General features: G+C 51.2%; 1 protein-coding gene across 4 annotated transcripts in view; it reads right to left on the reverse strand.

Moving 5' to 3' along the window:
• The window catches only part of Erg (ETS transcription factor ERG), a 163546-nt gene that overhangs the window by 19684 nt on the left and 125469 nt on the right, over positions 1–18393 (reverse strand). For 2 of the 4 annotated variants that reach the window (XM_063224517.1, XM_003463930.5), the window contains 4 exons: positions 16023–16174; positions 3320–3523; positions 2369–2449; positions 580–651 (listed from right to left, as the gene is read on the reverse strand). In XM_063224517.1, the coding sequence (XP_063080587.1) occupies positions 580–651; positions 2369–2449; positions 3320–3523; positions 16023–16174 (509 nt within the window). The remainder of the gene's footprint in view (positions 1–579; positions 652–2368; positions 2450–3319; positions 3524–16022; positions 16175–18393) is intronic. The other 2 variants (XM_063224518.1, XM_063224519.1) reach the window with 2 other exon arrangements.

The raw sequence follows: 18393 nt of genomic DNA on the forward strand, positions 1-18393 counted from the left end.
ACTCACAGACACTGGATACCGGTTTATTTTGGCATGAATGACATGCAGTTTTCTAATTAAAGAAATCACATGGAAAGAAAGAAAGAAAGATTCAGAGCTGAATATTATCTCTTCATACTTCTGCTCTGCAAGCTTCTCCTGATAAGCTGGGATTCGGTCACTACCCGCTTGGGGGATCCCTCCTGCTTTTCAGGGGCAGATGGCACATCTATTCCTCCATCAACTGGAAAGTGGACTGCTTTCTAATGCTTCACCTGGCTCTTGATCTGCCCTGGTCCAGAGCACAGCACCTTTAGTGTGATCTCTGAACCGAACAGTTTTTTTTTAATTGATTTTTTTAAATTTAAAGTCTAAAATACATATTTAAAAATAATCTTGAAACTATTGAAAGGAACAGTTAGGCTGGATTTTGTTTGCAAATCAACAGAGGCCGCAGTAAGACTGCTGGAGACTCATGTCAATCCAGGACTGGCAATTCTATAGGGTAGGAGGGCCTTGGGTCCCCAAGTCTCAGCGGGACCAGGTGGGGTGTGTGTCAGTTGGTGGGGGTCATCTGTCCGAGGAGCGCTGTCCGCATACCTGGCCTAGTTGTAATTCTTTGCGTAGCTTCAGGGTATACTGAAGTATTTGGGAAAATAAAAGCCGCACCCCCTGCAGACAAAAGGAGAAACAAAACACGTGAAGGTCTTTGGTCGTGGACGCCACTCAGCATCAGCGCCCCATCTCCTTCGCCCGGGATGCTGCAGAAGGAGACCCAGCAGGCACTGGGGTAACAAGCGCCATGGGACAGGCAGGCGTTGCCATACTGCATTTGGGACAGAATCCTGGGGTTGCAGCTCCGTGCATTGCCCACCAGCAATCTCGGTTTACTAAAAAAAATTCTATGGTGCCCCCCCCCAATTGTATAAAAACCTATAAAATAGTTTACAGACCTCTTGGAAAGCAGAACCAAGTTACAATATCTTGCCTAAGACTATATGGATCTTATTAAAAATTAATCCAGGTCTCTTTTCAAACCCACGTTTTTCGCTGTCTCTCTTTCAATCAACTCTCGTATTGTCTGCTGAGAAAACTCCCTTTGCCACCGTCAGCCCCCGGGGGACCTAATGTCCTGTTCTTTGACTACTGCTGTGGTTAACAATGATAAAAGTAAGAAGCCAGGGCCTTTTTCTGAAACTTTCACTCCCTGTTAAAGATTTTTGTAAATTGTGTAAATGAACAGAAAATGTGTGTAGCTCAGATGTGCTTCCTAGTGGGGGGCAATGACTCTGTCTAAGTTACTGGTTATTTCTGGGCTCAGGTTCCTAGCTGGTGATACACACAACATAAGCAGAAAAGGTGTATACCACTGACTTACGTCTTGTGTTTTGTATTATGTGAAAAGCACAAACATGGCAGGTACAGAAGACGGAGACCATATCCAAACTGAGACTCCTTCACTGTGCGTCTTAAAGGGTCAGGGTGAGGATTTGGGAACGACTGTATTTCTCTCTGAGGGCAGCCCAGGAGTCGGCTTGCGGCTTGCCAGGAGTGGCCGAGATTTCCCTGCCGTCGCCACCCTCCTCCCAGCCTGGGTGGCCCGGAGGGTCCCCCAGGAGGCAGCAGATGTCTGCAGTGACTCCCTGGTGGCAGGGAGGAGGGCAGGATGCTCACGGAGAGCACCTTTCGGAGGAGCCAGCCCTGCCTGCCAGCCGAGCGCAGGGGTGACCTTAGCGGGAGGCAGCACTATGTTAAGCCCTACAAGGCCCAGGCACCGTACAGAAACCAAGCTGGGACTGGCGGTTAGGCGGCAAGGGAAGCATTGGTTAGTGACTTCCTTCGGGTCCCCCAGGGCCACAGCGATTTCCCTTGGATCATGAGCTCGCAGGAAAATGATAGACACCCTCCTACTGTCCTTTTGCAAACTACAAGTCTGTGCCAGGTATTAAATAAAGACAAGTCCGATGGCCCACAGGCATATCAGCAAGGAAAAACATAGCTCCCGCTTGTCCTGGTGAACACCCCTTGGGAATCAAAATGGGGCGTGGTGGATGGAGATGACTCAGGGACCTTCCCGACACACATGCTTTGGGTTCCTAAGGTCAGCACAGCAGATGTAAGGGGACAGTAGCAGGAGGCTAATCCAGCAAAGGGAGGCTGCCCATCTGGCTAAATCTGGTGAAAAGGAAACTTCTGGTGGCCTGAGGGGGAGGGGGATGCTCAGACACCAGGAGGGTTTCGCCACCCAGAAGGACCAGTCATGCGTCCACCTCTGTGTGCTTCCTTCTGATGCGACTCGTGGAGGGCTTCACCAGAAAGCAGGTGGCCGCAGCCAGGACCCTAGAGACAGGCCCCTGTCTTACCCTGGGGCGGGCGGGCCCGGCATTACCTGTGTTTCTAGCATGCATTAACCGCGGAGAGTTTTGTAAGGCTTTATCAACATCATCGGAAGTCAAATGTGGAAGAGGAGCTACAAAACAAAACAAAACAGAAAGCAACATCAAAATGAAAAAGAGAGAGAATTACCTTTCAATTTAAAAAACCAAACAAAAAAAAAGAGGAAGACAGAAGAAAAGAAGGAAAGAAGAAAAGACAACACCCCACTGGCCACCCTGATGTCCTGGACTGCTGGAAACATCTGTGCCGCCTGGCTGCTGGTTACTGTGCTAAAACCCCAACAGGGCACCTCTTCCAGGAGAGAAGTGGCTGGGATGTCAGGCAATGCAATCGAGGGGTTCCCTCCCCCCCACTTTCTTTCTCCTCTCCCCTTCCCTCCATGCTTGGCATTGTCCAAATCAACGCATGCAGCAGACGCTCTGGATCCATGCCCCTGCCCGCCACGCTGCCATCCCCCTCCGAGTCAAGCTCAGCCAAGTCTCCTGGTGCCAAGCGGAAACATCTCCCTCATGCCTCAGCCAGGCTGGACAGGAAGGGGTCTCGGCTTAGCTTTGGGGAAGGAACCCAGTAATTCCTACAAAGCTGGTGCCTTTCTGAGCTGCTTCTCTTTCAAGGCAGGGCATCATGAGATTTGTGAGTGTGTGGCCTTTGTCTATGACATTTCCTTTCCTGGTGGCAGAAAACCAAGAGCAGGTCGCCAAGGGCTGGGGTGACCCTTTGGCCTCAGAGAAGAGCCCTGACTGCACCTCAGCTGGGACATGAGCCGTCCACCTGCACCTGTGCTGCAGTGTTCTCACGTCATCCTCTCTAGTCCTGCACAGGACACAGGGTGAAGACAGGAAGACACCGTCTGCAGAAGGCAACTCCAGGAACCCCTGGAGGCTCAGGTCCATGGGGACACAGAAGACAAGCAGGGGTTCCGGGTGAGGGAGACGGGGCTTACTCTCTCTGAGGTAGTGGAGGTGAGAGAGGAGGATGTCGGCGTTGTAGCTCGGAGTGAGCCTCTGGAAGTCGTCCTTGGTCATCTTACACAGCTCCTTCCCATCGATGTTCTGGAACAGTAAGATGTCCACGTCTGGGAGACTGTATTCCTTCACTGCCCACTCCAGCCACTGCCGGACGTGGTCCGTGCTCCACAGGGTAGGGTCTGAAAGGGCAGAGAATACACGCAATCAACTCTTGAATATGAGTTCCTGACAGAGTAGACCCCAGGGGAGGGGGACAGTACCCCAGTCCCAGAGCATCCCACAGAAGTGCCAGTTGCAGGGCAGGCTCAGCCACTGCTCCAAAGCGGGTGTCCTGGGGAAGAGAGAAAAATCAAGTTGCATACAGCCATCGGTGCCTTCAGGGGAGGATCATTCCATCATAAATGTCTTCTGCGGCTCAGAGACATTTTCCTGAAAGGATCCGGCCTTTTCAATTCTGTATTCTAACGTAACTGTTAAAATATGCATGAAAATACAAGAGAATTTTCTTTCCTTAAACAACTACTGGTATATTTATGTGAAAAGAAAAGTTAATCGGACATGTGGTGTACACCTGACATCTCACACACTCGGAGGCTGAGGCAGGAAGACGGCAAATTCAAGCCCAGCCTGGACAATATAGCAATATAGAGAAATCTTGTCTCAAAACAAACAAAATAAATGAATATGGTTGCAGATGTAGCTCAGCACAAAAGCCATGGGTGGAATCCCCAGCATCATAAGAAAAAAGTGAATGCCAGACATGGTGGCACACACCTGTAATTCCAGCATTCCAAGGCTGAGGCAGGAGGATCACTGTGAGCTTGAGACCAGCCTGGGCTACACAGTGAGTTCAAGGCCAGCCTGAACTGCAGAATAAGACCATGTGTCCAAAACGAATTATTTCAAGTCTAGCAGAACTGCTCACCACATTCCATTCTCCTCCTGACAACCAGAAGCCGTTGCTCTCCTGAAGCAGGTGTGTGCCCCCTTCCTGTACATATTCCAATACTCCTCACCGCAGCTTGCCAGGCTGTCTGTAGTTTTAAAGTTAACATCTGTCATGCCTTGGGCACTCACACTCTGTTTTCAAGATGCAGCCAAGTTCATTCAGGCAGATATAGTCTGCCAGCAAGAAGTCGTAGGCTTCCCTACAGGAAGGAGCCAGTTCCTGGGGGGTGGCAGTGGAGGTACTGGCTTCTGGTCGACTGGCTACTGGGCCAGTCTGCGCTGGCCCACAGCTTTGGGACCCCATGGGGAGGCTGAACAACTATACATGCCTGGTCTCAAGGGGTGATGCTGGATTGTTAGGGTGTGAGAAACTTCCTTGGCGATTTTATTGTGAAGCTGTTACGGCTTAGACCAAGAGTGCCCCCTTAAGCCTCATTTGTTCAGAGGCAAGGTTGGAAGGTGACTGACTTGTGGGGCTGCTGCAGCTGACTTGCTGTTGCTCTGAGTGGCAGAGGCGGGCACCAGAGTGTGACCAGCGGGGTTATCTTCTTCTCCAGCTCCTCCCTGCCCTCTCTGCTTCCTGGCTGCTGTGGTGTACCTAGATTTCCTCTCCAGATCTTTCCACCCTGCCTTTTCTGACGTGGAGCAGGTGACCATGGCCTAAAACCATGAGCCAAAATGAACCTTTGTTTATAAATTGTGGATGTCTGGTGTTTTGTCCTTGTGACTAAGCCAGCAGCCCAGGTTCAGCCCACCTGAGCAGGGCTCATGGCTCACAGTGAGGCCCTCCACCCTGACAGCCCCCGATTTCCCTGGAAATGCAGACTCGGAAACACGCTGAGCCAGCGCCCACTTCACTTTACCACTTCCATACACCCCGGGAAGCTGGGAGCTGGGGCAGTACCAGGACACGGTAGGCACATGGGGCGACTTGACTCCTGAGGATTGGGGTTCAAGTTGCACAGCCAGTCACCCAAAAGCAATGGGCCAAGCATGGGAAGTGAACACTAAAGGATTTTCTGCAACGAAAATATGAAGAGAACAGTGGTGTTATAGAAAGGTGCAAACGCACTGCAGTCCAAACACTTGGGAACACTTCCTTAGTTCTTGAAAACTGCCCGTGTCTCTGGAATGCTCAGGGGGTCCAGTCCAGCCCCAGGATGTTCCGTGTGCTCTTTGGCTTTGGCTTAGGATTTTGCTTTCATGTGTTAAGTGCTCAAAATGCCAGACTGCCCTCATAGATTGGTTTTGGTTTTCTGCTTCTTTTTGAAATGGCATCTCGAGATTCTTTCTTATGCACAAACAGATTATATCAAGGATGTAGAAAACTCTTAATTCAACTACTCTTTAGCTTAGCTTCTGAGCCGAGGGCTGTTTAAACACACTCACAGACAGACAGAAACCCATGTTCTCCTCAGTCTGGCCCGAGTGTGTCCAGGAAAGTTCAGCTCCTGGAATTAGCCACGACTCCTCCTTTGTTTGTTTTGCTTTGCTCACCAACATGAAATCTGTTTGAGGGTGTTACTATTTCCCAAAACCAACTCATTCTAGAAATGGATTCTCTTCTCTGTAGGGCAGAACCTGAGAATCTCAAGATGGGAATAAACAAAAAGTTTTGCAAAGTCACCAGCTCTGTGTTTCATGATGACATGACATCTTAGGAAGCCAATACAAACGGGACATCTAACCCAGAACCACTTGGTCAACTCCTTCATTGATGCTCTCTGCTAACCCAGGGTCGTCGTGGCTCTCCAATAATTCTTAATGAATGTATGTGCGTGATTCGAAACCAATTTCTCAGCCTGTAATGTCCTTACCTCTAAAATTCTCACTTCTGGCTGGTGAAAGAAATGCCATTCTGGATCATCGCCACTCTAGGTGTAAATCACTCCAACTTTTCTGATAAACAACTCACCCACACATTTCAAATGTCTTTAAAAATGTGCAAAGCTCCTGGCTTGAAAATTCCACTTCTGGAAATTTATCCTAAATAAATAACAGGATGTGCATAATGATTTCTTTTTAAGGATGTTTTTGGTAGTGTTTACAATAGCAAAACATTGGAAACACCCTAAGGGCCCTAAAAGAGAGAAACAGTTAAGTTTCCGTGGGTTTAGGAATGCTGCTGGAAGATTCAGAAACTAAAAGTTACCTTGCTGAAATGTATTTATTTATAAGAAGAGCATGTTCAATGTACAGTTATTTTGCTCCCTTCAGATCTCAAATTTCAGGGATACACAAGTCTCTTCTATAAGATAGTGTACTTTTTGCACACAACCTATGTAGGTCCTTGTATAATACTGTCAGTTGTATCCAGGTTACTTATAACACCTAATATAATGCAGATGCTAGGTAAATAGCTGATATGCTACATGGTTGATGGAATGATGACAAGAAAAAAAGTACCCACACATTCAGCATGGATACATTTTTTTCTGAATATTTTCAACACGTGGTTGGTTGGGCCCACAGACATGGAACTCATGGGTTTAGAGAAATGGCTGCACACAAAAGTATTTTCACACAATTTCCTTCAGGGGCGTAGGAATTTAGTCTCACTTGCTTTTGCATTTTAATAACCGAAATTGCTTCATTTGGAAAAATAAAATTACATAAAGCCTAGCCACTCTCCTCTTTTGGGGGCTGATAACCACCCCTGCCCTGTACGTTCATAACCAGACCCTGTTACAAGCACAGCGCACTACAGTAGAAAAAATGAGGGTGTCTTTCTCCAACAGTCCGTGGGCGCCACTCGAAAATCAACTTGCAGGGACATTCCCAGCCCCTCAGTGTGCCACATGTGACTCAGAGCTTGCTGGACTCCGCCATCCTCGTGGGTCATCCCGTCCTACACCCACTCGCCCAGGGTGTTCTCACTGCGTAGACCCTCTGAGGAATCTCTGAGTGGGGGGCGCCCAGAGGTGCTGAAGCCCCGGACCCTGGTATGCAGTGTGGTCCATTCTGAGCTCCCCTGGGGGTCAGATCAGAGTATCAAGGCCCAGGTACCATGCTTCTGTCCCAGTTCACCTCTCATCTCCAGAGAGCTCAGGGGAGTCTCTGCTTTCCTCCTTGGCTCACAACCCCTCAGGACACCTTTCCTGCCTCATTCTACCTCGCTGTCATAGACAGGGGCTCACGAGGGCTCACAAAATCCAGCAGGCATTATCTTCTTCCTCAGTCCCAGCTACACAAATAAAGGAGCAAGGGGAGGAGACAGCAGAATGCACCCAGCCCGTGTGTCACCAATGCCCGGGTGCAGGTGTGGCATGGCACTGGGGCTAAGGCTCCTACAGCCTGTAGGGGGCCATGTAGCTTGGGACCTGTCACATGGCCTTATGATTCCTCTCGTACGAAACTGTGTACAGAACTTCAGGACCTGAGGAAACTGCAGAAGGCAGCGCCCATAACACAGAGAAAGGCAAGATCCACAGAGGAAGTGACATGAAAGGACACAGAAGCAGCGGCCACTCCTGCCAGGAAACAAGCAAGCATCTTCAGGAGGGTCGGGCTGAGCTGGGATTTCAGCCACCAGAAGGCGTCTGACAGAAGCAGAAAGGCAAGGTTCCCTGGAGCAGCTCCGCCCTTCTCGCCCAGAGGCACAAAGGGCCCATTTCGTGGAGGGAAGGTAAGGGATGCACAAGGCGCTGGGTGCGGGGACCACAGCCACACAGAAGGACGGAGACGCAGGCTGGGTCAGTCAGGGAGGCCCAAGAATCCTGCTAACAGGGCTGAGCTTTACTACTGCACTGGTCATTTCCTCTCACTGCGACAAAAACCCTAACGCTTGCCATTGCAAAGAGAGGTTTATTTTGGCTCATGGTTTCAGAAGATGCAGTCCGTAGTTGGTTGGCTCCAAAGCAGAAATGGCATGGCAGAGGGGTACGGTGGAGGACAGCTGCTCACGTGATACCAGCCAAGAAGCAGGGAGAGAAGGCGGGAGCCCAAACAAGAGTACATCCTGCCAGCCACGGCCCCCACAGACCACTGCCGAGCAGGCCACGCCTTCTGACATCCCACTCAGCCCTGAACTCATCAATCCTTGAGTCCACGGATGACTACAGCCCTCCGTGAACAAATGGATGGAGGACATTCTCTGTCTAAACCCTCACAATTATACAGAAATGGCAACATCAGAGATTTCTGAGAAATCAAAAAAATGTCTTAAATGACATCAAGCCCAGAAAACGTGGGGATGAAAGCACAGGGCTTTATTGGAAATGAGAACACCCATGTCTGGATCCTAAGTCTACCACTGGCAGGACATAAATGCTAACCTCTCTGGAGTTAGTTTTATTAAACGAAATGTCAGAGGACTTGAAAAGCCAAAGAATTATGTGAGTGTCCTCCGCCAACAACAACAGAGCGCAGCAGAGGAGGGTCTCAGCCCAGGACCGTGCATGGCAGCTCTGCTGAAGTGAAATAAACATCTCTTTCATCGCCGGGGCCGCCTCTTCCTTTAAACACAGAAGTCTGATTTATCGCTTTATTTTAAGAACTTCTTGGAGGTGCTTCTGTCAGATGAAGCATGAGCCACTGGAGATAAGCTGTTTTGTTTTCTGCCTCCTATGGCAATTGTTTTTGGAACATCTGGGTTTGTCCACCTTTGACTGCAGAGCAAAACGGTAAAACCCCGCAGCATGGGGAAAGGGAGAAGCCTTCTCCGTCTGAAGACTCATTTGGGTTACGTGGTTAATACACCAATTTTCTATTTATCCCAGTAAAGTAAAAATTAAAAATAAATAAAGCACACTATGATACACAAGGTTGTCTCTCTGTGTGGGTGGGACCTGGGGGTCCAAACAGGGTTGGAAGGGGATGACTCTTTAATATTTCCATGAAATGGAATTCCGTGCCAGTAGAGCTCCACGGCTGCCAGGAAAATATTAAGTAGATACTGAAGTCAGGCAAAGGGTACTGCATGGCCAAAGGCCCGCCGTGCCCAGGAGCGACAGCGGCTGGCAGGCCACGGCCTGACTTCAGAGGCCTCTCCAGGGAAATGAATCAACACAAGATTAAGCCAGGGCCAAACCGTGATAGCGTAAGTCCCGACTGTCATTTCTGCTTGAATAGTATCAATGTGAAATATGGCCTTCCTGATAGAAAAAAGTCACCCTTGGTTATGGAAAAAAAGCATCGAAAATAACATAAAAGATAACCCAAAGCCCTATCATGGGCCTGGTGAAATATTTGTTTATAAAACCAAGCACTAGGCGGGGCGGCTGCACTGGGTCCAAGACACCCAGGAGCCTGCATAAATAAGATGGAGCCCGTGGCCTGCTGCTGAGGGCGCAGCTCCCACGCACAAAGCAGACCCACTCAACAGTGCTGGCCGCAGCTCTGACAAGAGTCCCCTCCTGCACAGGCAGAAACCTGACCTCAAGCAGCGGGCCACCAGCCCACTTCAGAGCCTTTCAAATTTCTCACTGATGGATAATGCTGTTCTTTTAACATCTTGTGACTAACTTCAACATTTTGCTGCTCTCTGAACAGTCAATGGAGTTTATATTATGTTGACTTTTATTATTTTGGGGGGTTTTTTTGGTCTCTTTTTTGGAGACAGGGTCTTGTCCTATAGCCCAGGCTGGCCTCCAACTCTAGCAATCCTCCTGCCTCAGCCTTCTAAGTGCTGGGATTAGAAGCATGTGTCTCCACACCCGGATAGCTTTTGTTATTCTGACTTGTTACTTTCTGGTGGTACAGCCCATGGTCAGTTTTTGAGCATTCGTGAGAATCTCGTGTGGCATAATCTCTAATGGCCATGGGCAGAGTGCTAGGGGTGACCATGGATCACAAATGCATATAATTTTCACGTCACTGATCCATCAGTTGCTGGGAAAGGGGAATTAAATCTTGTACTACAGTGAATCTGTCCATTTCGCTTTGCGATGCCTCATATACTTTGAGGCTATATTATTAGGCATTTATAAATATATCATCATCACATACTTTCATCAATTTAACACTTTGCTTGGCATAATGATCCTATTTTTCTTCCGTAATTTCTGCCTGAATGGTCACTTTTTGATTAGATTTTGGTTGATGTCTGATTCCATGCTTGCTGTTGATAGTTCTGTACATGATGTTATTGTGAACAGTACCTGACTAACCTCAGTTGACGGTCACAGGCTGCCACCGTCCTTGGGCGAGTTCGGCCTCCCCACACACCGGGTCAGGGTCTGCCGACTTCTGTGCTCCTTGATTTCTCTTCTCCGATGTGAGCAGCCCACTTGCCCTCAGTCCTTCTCCCCCACCTCATCCCACCCCTGTTTTTCTCACGGTTTGCTGCTTGATATTCTTTCCTACTTCTTCATCTCTAAACAAAATCTAAATTTCATGACCAGACATTTCCTTTTCCCAGGAACATAAGCATCTAGAAAGCCTCGCTTCTTGTTGATGTCCCTGATCCTGTGTGATAACATCGCCAGTTTTATTCCGCCTTAGTTTTCTCTGTTCGGGAGGCTCTGATTGTTGTTTGACAACCATTTTTCTTTAGGTCTAACTTCATATTAATTTACACCATTTTTCCCATTTTCATCTCATACCTAAGTCTCTGCTAAGATCCATTTTTTCTTCATTCAGTCTTTTGTTTTTTCCTGAAGTAGCCATCACTCAGTTTGCTTGACAATATCTTATTTCACTTTATACATTAGAATTGTTATTATAGTTTCCTCTGTACTCCTAGGATTTTCTCTTATTCATGTACAGATGTTGTTCCACAGGGTCAACTGGTTTGATTCGATTACCACAAAGGTTAGTAGTGAGAGAGACAGACAGACAGAGAAAGAGAGAGAGGGAAGGAGCGAGGGAGGTGCTTAAGAGCCCAGCAGAACCTTCTGCACCAGGTGCCCCCGGGCCGCTGCGGGCATTCTTCTATCATCCATGCTATTTTTCTGTTGAGTTTTCTGTCCTGACCACTGCCCCACTTTTCGTCTATCTGCTGTGAAAGTGCCGTCCTTGGAACCGGCATGGGCTGGTTTATAGCGATCCAGTTCCACTTGTGTCTCCACCATGCGCTGAGCCCCCTTTGGGACGGTTCCAGCTCTATGGCTTCCAATATTTCACCTATGCCGTTCTCTGATTACTTTACAGAGTTCGTGGTGGCTTTAGACTTTGACTCGTTGCTGGTTTGGCCACCTGGCTATTGAATCTGGCATAGCACGGATTTAAACAGAGGCTTGTGGGGCATGGCCCATGGCATGGACACGGTGGGTGACACCCCTGGGACTTTCAGGGTGTCATAAAGTGTAGGAAAGCTGTCACCAGCAGCTTCTCCTCAGCCAGGGCACTGGCTCTGGTGTCACTGGGCCGGGCCTGAGGCCTGGGAAGTCACTTTCCCTCTTTTGTCTGCACATTCTCAGGTTCGAAGGAAGACACTGAACCGAGGTGACCAAAACGCCTGTCACACCTTGGATTCCGAGACTCCCGCTGCCCAGCACTGGACTGCCCTTAACTCGGTCACTCGCCTTCACTGCTTCCTGCGCACAGCCCCTGCACCCCCTGCTTTGTCTGCTGACAAAGAACAGGAGACACCATGGTTACCTCACAAAGGTAAACGCAACGGAAGAGCCCGGCTCCTAAACACCACAGGTGACGGGGGCAGCATGCAGCCAAGCATCCGAGGGCCGCTCGGGATGTCATGTGAGGAAGGGTCACTGGAGGGCTGCGTGGGCCTCTGTGATTCTGGGCATCCAGGTGCTGCCTGCACAAGACATCACAGTGCAGGGACTCAAGCCTCATCTGCACTGGCCACCTGGGCTGTGCTCTGAGCAGCTGGCTCAGGGTCCCACAAGGTCAGGAAGCTGCCGAGATGCAGCGGGGTCCAGGGATCCCGCTCTCAGAGTCAAGCTACTTGACTTTCGGAGCTGGACCTTGGCAGGTGCTGGGAACGCGGGAAGGTGTGAGGGTGAGATGAACGGGGCTACGCTGCTCTGAGACTGCTGACTCTCACGACAGCTTGAGCTCAAAGTGAGTCACTTTAAAAATAAAAGTGCAAAGGTAAAAAGAAAAAAAGGGTGTTTGAGAAGCAGCATCTATTTTAGGGCTCTTACACAGGAATAGAAAAATCTTTCAAAATGCCATAAGCAGCTAAAACAAGAGGTCCTATTGCAATTTGGTCAGCATTTTGCAACTCTGAAGTGAAGTGGCTAGACTGGGTCTTCCTCTTTGCCAACCCCCCTGGTTAGCACAGTCTTAGCCCCGCCAGGATCCCAAAGGTGGCAGCTGCCCCAGGGGTGCTGGGCAGCAGGAGGCACCCCCCACACCGGAGGACACTGTACCTGATGGCAGATGTCCACGAACATCACGACACACGCAGCACACGCACTGGTCCCCTCTCCCGAGACCATGCGCTGAGTCCACAGCCTTGGTGAGGCTGAGCTGGAAGTATCTAGAAAGCAGACTCCTTGGTTACACTGAGTCGTGGGGAGGCGCACAGAAACAGACACTGCCCAGGGGCTGGACATGATGCCAACGGCCCCCATGCAAGCTCAGGGCCAGAGCCAAATGTGGAGCTGAGGGGTTGCACTGGACCTGGGCCGGGCACCTGGACAACCACCCTGCTTCTCACTCTCAGCGCAGTGTTTAATACATCACATGAAGTCAGCATGACTTTAGTATAAAATAGGCCTGGGGGGGATGATTTCAGCCCACTGTGGCTCACATGAAGGCTCTCGGCAAGTCTGACGACACCTGCTCTGCTACACGGGTGTGGGCGGTAGGTGGGGGCCACGAAACCCATTTGCCACTTAGGACAGCTTCAGCTCTAGATGAGTTTCTCAGGACAGGGGCACGCAATGTGCACCTCATTCCTGGTTCCATTCTGTTACACCCCTGCTTTAGCCCCTGGGTTTTACTAGTTTATTTTAAAGTTATTTCTACTTGGGCCTTGTATTTCTATGGCTTTCTTTGATTCATTCTGTGACAGGAGGCAGGGTGAACATACCAAATGACAGTACGCCCTGGGCCATGCAGGAAAGTGCCTGGGTGTCTTCATGGCTCTTAAGTTAACTAAAGAGCGAGTCTCAGCACCACAGAGAATGGCTGTCACCATGCAGCTCACAAACCAACTTCGCAACTGTGCATCTTGACTATGTTTATGTCCAGGACATCAGGACACCAGGACGTCAGCATGGAGCCCACGGATGGCTGTTGACTTCCAGGGGCAGTTGGTGGTTTGATGGCTTTTTCATTGATTCTCTCTATGACTTCCATTGTGGGTGCCAAGGAATGTGTCTCGGGGTAGGGGACATGACCGGGCCAGAACCAGTTCTGGAGAACGCTGCGTGATCGGAGCGCTCACCGCCCAGAGATGCCTGCTGTCCGAGCATAGAGAGGAGCAGGACAGTCCTAGTCCCGGGGTCCCATCCCTGTGTGGCCACGCTGGAGACTTCCACATTGTGCAACAGAGACCCACATGTGCGTGCTCATCTGCATGTGTGTGAACACAAGTACCTGAAGCTTGACCAATAACTGCAAGAGTCACAACTTGCAAAATTAGCCACAGTGCGTTCTCTTACACACATGGTTAACTGAATAACTGCCAGCCTCGGCATGAAGCAACCAGAGGTGGGAAGAGCAGAGAGGACTTGGCTCCAGAGGCAGGGGCAGGGGCAGGGGCAGGGGCAGGGGCAGGGGCAGGGGCAGGGGTAGTCTCACACCAACCCCCAACAGGAACCAGGAAACACTGGTCCATGCGGCCACCCAACATTTACTGAGCACCTACTATGTGCAAGAAATGTTCACACTTTGACTTGACTCAGTTTACCCCAGGCTTCAATTCCCTCTTTTCTGAGTACTTATGTCGAAAGACTCAAGCTGGTCCTAGTGAAACCTGGATGTCAAGGACATCCGAGATGTGGATGGCGCAGCAGACAAACAGGCTCCGTGTCAGGCATCACCTCCCATGCTGATCACCCGGAGCAGAAGCCGCACTCCCCCACACAGGCCGTGTCTCGGCGCAAGACAGGCTCTTCAGAGTCTCTGCTTTCCTGGCGTCCAGAGCAGCAGCCCTCTACCCTGTCCCTCTCTCCACGCTCCCAAGCTCTGCTGTAGCTGCCACATGTCGGGGACAGGCACCTGGGTCATCTTTTCTCACCGGACAGCAACTGTAACCCATGCAGAGGCACCACAGCATGGGAGTGGGCTCTGCCTACTGCCTAGCAGACCTCTGTCAACAGCTTTGTAACCAAGGGGACTTCGCTGCAGCTGTCCTCTCCCCAGGAAAGTGTCACCATGGGCTGCTGAGTCTGCCAGGCCTGAGCTGGATCATTCCTCGATCATTCCCTGCATCTAAGCAGCTCCAGCCAGCCAGGCAGTCGGCAGAGAGCCACACAGGGCAGTAAACCCAAGGAGAAACCAAGCCTGGTGTTTTGTCCTGTGCTCTGCACCCTGCACTCCACGCAGAAAACCACAGAGACACCCTGGAAGTGGGGGAGAGGGGGAGAGGGGATCAGCATTTCCCAGGTGAGCCTGGGAGCCCAGGAGTGAGGGGAAAACAATTGTGTGTCTCACTCAGGATGGCACCCAGTGGTCAGCACACAGCACCCTGTTGGTGCCCCCCAGTTGGCCCTGCAGGTGATGCCTCAGGGGGCTCATCTGTCCTGGCAGGGGCAGGAGTGCAGAGTGACTTCCACATCACCGTGCGACATAAACCAGGGGGCAGGAGGGAAATAAAGGAAGCTGAGCGAGGCGGGGACTGCACGTCACAGGGAGTGGCAACTCCAGCAGGAATGGGGGACATGCCTGCAGCTCGCAGGGCCCTGAATGCACAGGGCTCTGATGAGGAGGGGGCCAAGGGATGAACGGGCTCAGGCTTTGCTGATCCCACAGCCCAGCCATGGCTGGTGGGGGCCAGAGAGGCAGGGGACAGGTGCTCAGCCTCCAGGCAGCCTCCTGGAGGTTCACCTTCCTCAGCGGGGGTTCTGGGTACAGGGTCCCCCAGACTTGCCAGGTGACGTGGCCAGTGCTGTGTAACTGCAGCAGCACTGCTGCGGTCCCAGGCGTGGCTTTAGGCAGCACGCGTCTGGGAGGAACTGCAAGCCATCTTTCTGCTACCTTCAATTTCACTAAATAAATACGTCTGGCCTTTACCTCACACCCCAGAGCTGCTCTGAATCTGATGACTTCCAGGAGAAAGCTTCATCCTAATTATTATAATCCGTACTGCAGCCGGTGCTAACTGCGATTCTTGGTGTTTTTAAACAATTGAAGGGAAGAATATACAGACGCCAACTTCTTATCTTGTTGGATAAGAAGATGCAAAGAGCAAATGAGCCTATCAAGCATTACCACCAGCACATCACAAAAGACAGGGGCTGTCTTTCACCAAGTGGCCTCAGGGAGCAGCGAGTCCTCGCCAGGAAGGTCGGGGTTCACAGACACACGCTCACACATGGACACACATGTGTGTGCATGGATGTGGAAGCAGCGGACACCTGTCTCCTGGACAGTCCCCCTCTCTCTTCTTGTGTGTATTCTTATCTGTCCAAATAAAGGGCCGGAGTCACACGCTGCCCCCTCCCCTGTTCTGAGACGCTAACACACAGACGCGTGTTTGTTCTCCTTGGCTCACTTTCTGGAGAACCAGTGAACATGACTGTGTCACCCTATGCGGACAAACTCCTGCTGCTCTCAGCACCCCTGGGGATGCTTGAGGTATGACAGGGCCCCCGCGGGTGGGAGGAACACAGCCACCCTACACCACCCCACTGGGGACACCGGGACAGCGCTGACCTGCAGGCACGATCACCCTGCGCTCGTTGGTGGTCATGTTGGGGGGCGGCATGTGCTTCTCCTCCATGTAGCTGCCGTAGTTCACGCCCACCGTGTCCGGGCTGCTCACCATCTTCCCGCCTTTGGCCACGCTGCATTCATCAGGGGAGTTCCTGGCGGAAGAGGAAGAGAGAAATTCTTCACTATGACTGCGGCTGAAGAGCTCGGCTCTGGGGACTGTGTGATACCCAGAACATCCGGGAAGGGCTGGTGGAAGACATCCAGGCAGAAAGGTGGGTAGAGGAGCAGAAAGGCAGGTCTAGTACCAGTATGGTTTGATTGTGTCTCCTCAAAACCAGGAGGTGGCGGCCTGAGCCTCCACAGGGATCATTTTATGAGGTAGGGACTTTTGGGGTGAATTGGGTTAGATGGGGTCCTTCAGATGGAGCTGTGAGGTTGCACTACTGCTTTTATAAGGGGATGAGAGCAGAGCCCTGGCCTCGCTGTCTCTGTCAGGTGACGAGACGCTCTGAACCCCAAGAGAGAGCCCTCACAGCCACCAGCTGTTGGCACCTCGATCTTGAATTTAGGAATAAATTCCAGTTGTTTCAGCCCCCATCTAACACACAGAGGACAGAGCTGCCAGCTGGCTGCTGTGCCACGAGCTGGCTCCTCCTGAAGCTGTCATGGGAACTGTCTGTGGGATTCCTGCAGGGAACAGCAAGCAGCCGTGTGCTCCACCTGGATGACAGGAAACAGATGCTGCCAGGTGGCACCCGGGACACCTGCAAAGGGTTTACCCAGACTGATGTTGCCCTGGAGACCTCAGGATGAAATCCTAGAGCTGCAGCCAATCTCAGGGCCGGCAGCTTTGAAGAGTCACAGACACAGACACAGCCACAGCCGGGGTGCAGGCAGAAGGGCAGATGGGAGAGGCAGCCAGAGCGGGGCCCAGTGGAGAGGGGAAGGAAGCAGAAGTAGCTGAGTGAAGCCAGCCACGGGCCTCGGGAAGGCCCCCAGGCTGCCCTTGTTCAGCAAGGCATTCCCAGAAAGACAGACATGGCTTTCTAGAAAAAGGAAGGCTTGTTTTACAGGTGAGATTTGAAAACTCAGGACATGGTGAGATCAGATTCAACACAGGAATATGAAAACTAACTTAACCATGAAACAAAGAAATACACTCATGTCTTTTGAGATGGTTACCCTATAGACAGCTACCCCAGGGGTGCTCAGCCCACAGACAGCGAACACTGGGCATTGTCACAGAGGGGCTCTCTGTCTCCTAAGGTAGATTTCCCGATGTCCCTCTCATGCTTTGCCCTCACACACTTTTTCTATCTTCTTGGGGATCCATGAACTATCACTTCCTGTGGATTCAGATTCCTGTCCCAGGGTTTAGGACTGCAGGTTCCACCCCATGCACCCCCGATTGTATCCCCTGTACCATGACAGTTGGAGCTGTGCTGCAAATTTGTGGAACTACAGGGGCATAGGCCCGACGTGGATTTCATCTTCGAGTCTGAGAAGGTCCACACCACGAGAAGCAAAAGGACATTCTCCGGAGGAGGAGGAGGGGACAGGGCTGAAGTGAAAAGGTCATTCCACACTCTGAGACCACGGCAGGGGAGGGGAGAGGAAAGGCCGACCAGGGGTCTCAGTGTCTCTTCAGAAAAGAGTTTTCAGAGTCTGTGCTGTGGGTTAGGTCTGAAATACACCCCGAAAGCTCACATGCTGCAGGTCTGGTCCCCGGGACAGCAGCAGAGGTGCTCTGGGGGAGGCACTGGGCACGAGGATTCTGACTGACCAATGGAGTCATCCATGTGTGGGGTCTCAGTCCGTGGGCTACGGGGAGGTGATGGAAACTTAGGAGGTGGCTTAGTTGGGGGTGTGGGTCCTTGGGATGCGCCACGTGGGGTCATGTTTCTTCCCCAGTTCCTCCTCCCTTCTGTTCTTGCCTTGCTTCCTGGCTCCCCCAAGGCTCCCTACCACGATGCTGCCACACCACTGCCCGGAAACCATGATGCCAAGGGACCATGGACTGAGACCTCTGAAACCACATAAACTTTCCCCCTATAAGTTGACTTCTCAGATATTTTGTCAAAGGGATGGAAAGTTGGCAAATGCAATCTGGGAACCCTGAAATGCAGGCTCTCTCATGAATATGCCTGGGGCCTGTGCGGGGATCTCGGAGCTGATGGCCAGGGGAAGGCAGCTACTTCCCGTGGCTGGAGGTCAAGGCAGGGCTGGCTGCTCAGGACTGAGCCCTGCGGTGGCCTTCACCGCTGCACCCTGCTTTGCACATGCCCACAGCCAAACTAATGCGAAGGAGACTGAAAACCCTGACAGTCCGAGCTCCCGTGGGGTAGGTCTGGGATGTTTCCCATGCTGCCTG

The sequence above is a fragment of the Cavia porcellus genome, unplaced genomic scaffold (genome assembly GCF_034190915.1).
Source record: "Cavia porcellus strain 051 isolate PalLab524CR breed Dunkin Hartley unplaced genomic scaffold, mCavPor4.1 scaffold_15, whole genome shotgun sequence".
In the NCBI taxonomy this organism is placed as follows: Eukaryota; Metazoa; Chordata; class Mammalia; order Rodentia; family Caviidae; genus Cavia; species Cavia porcellus.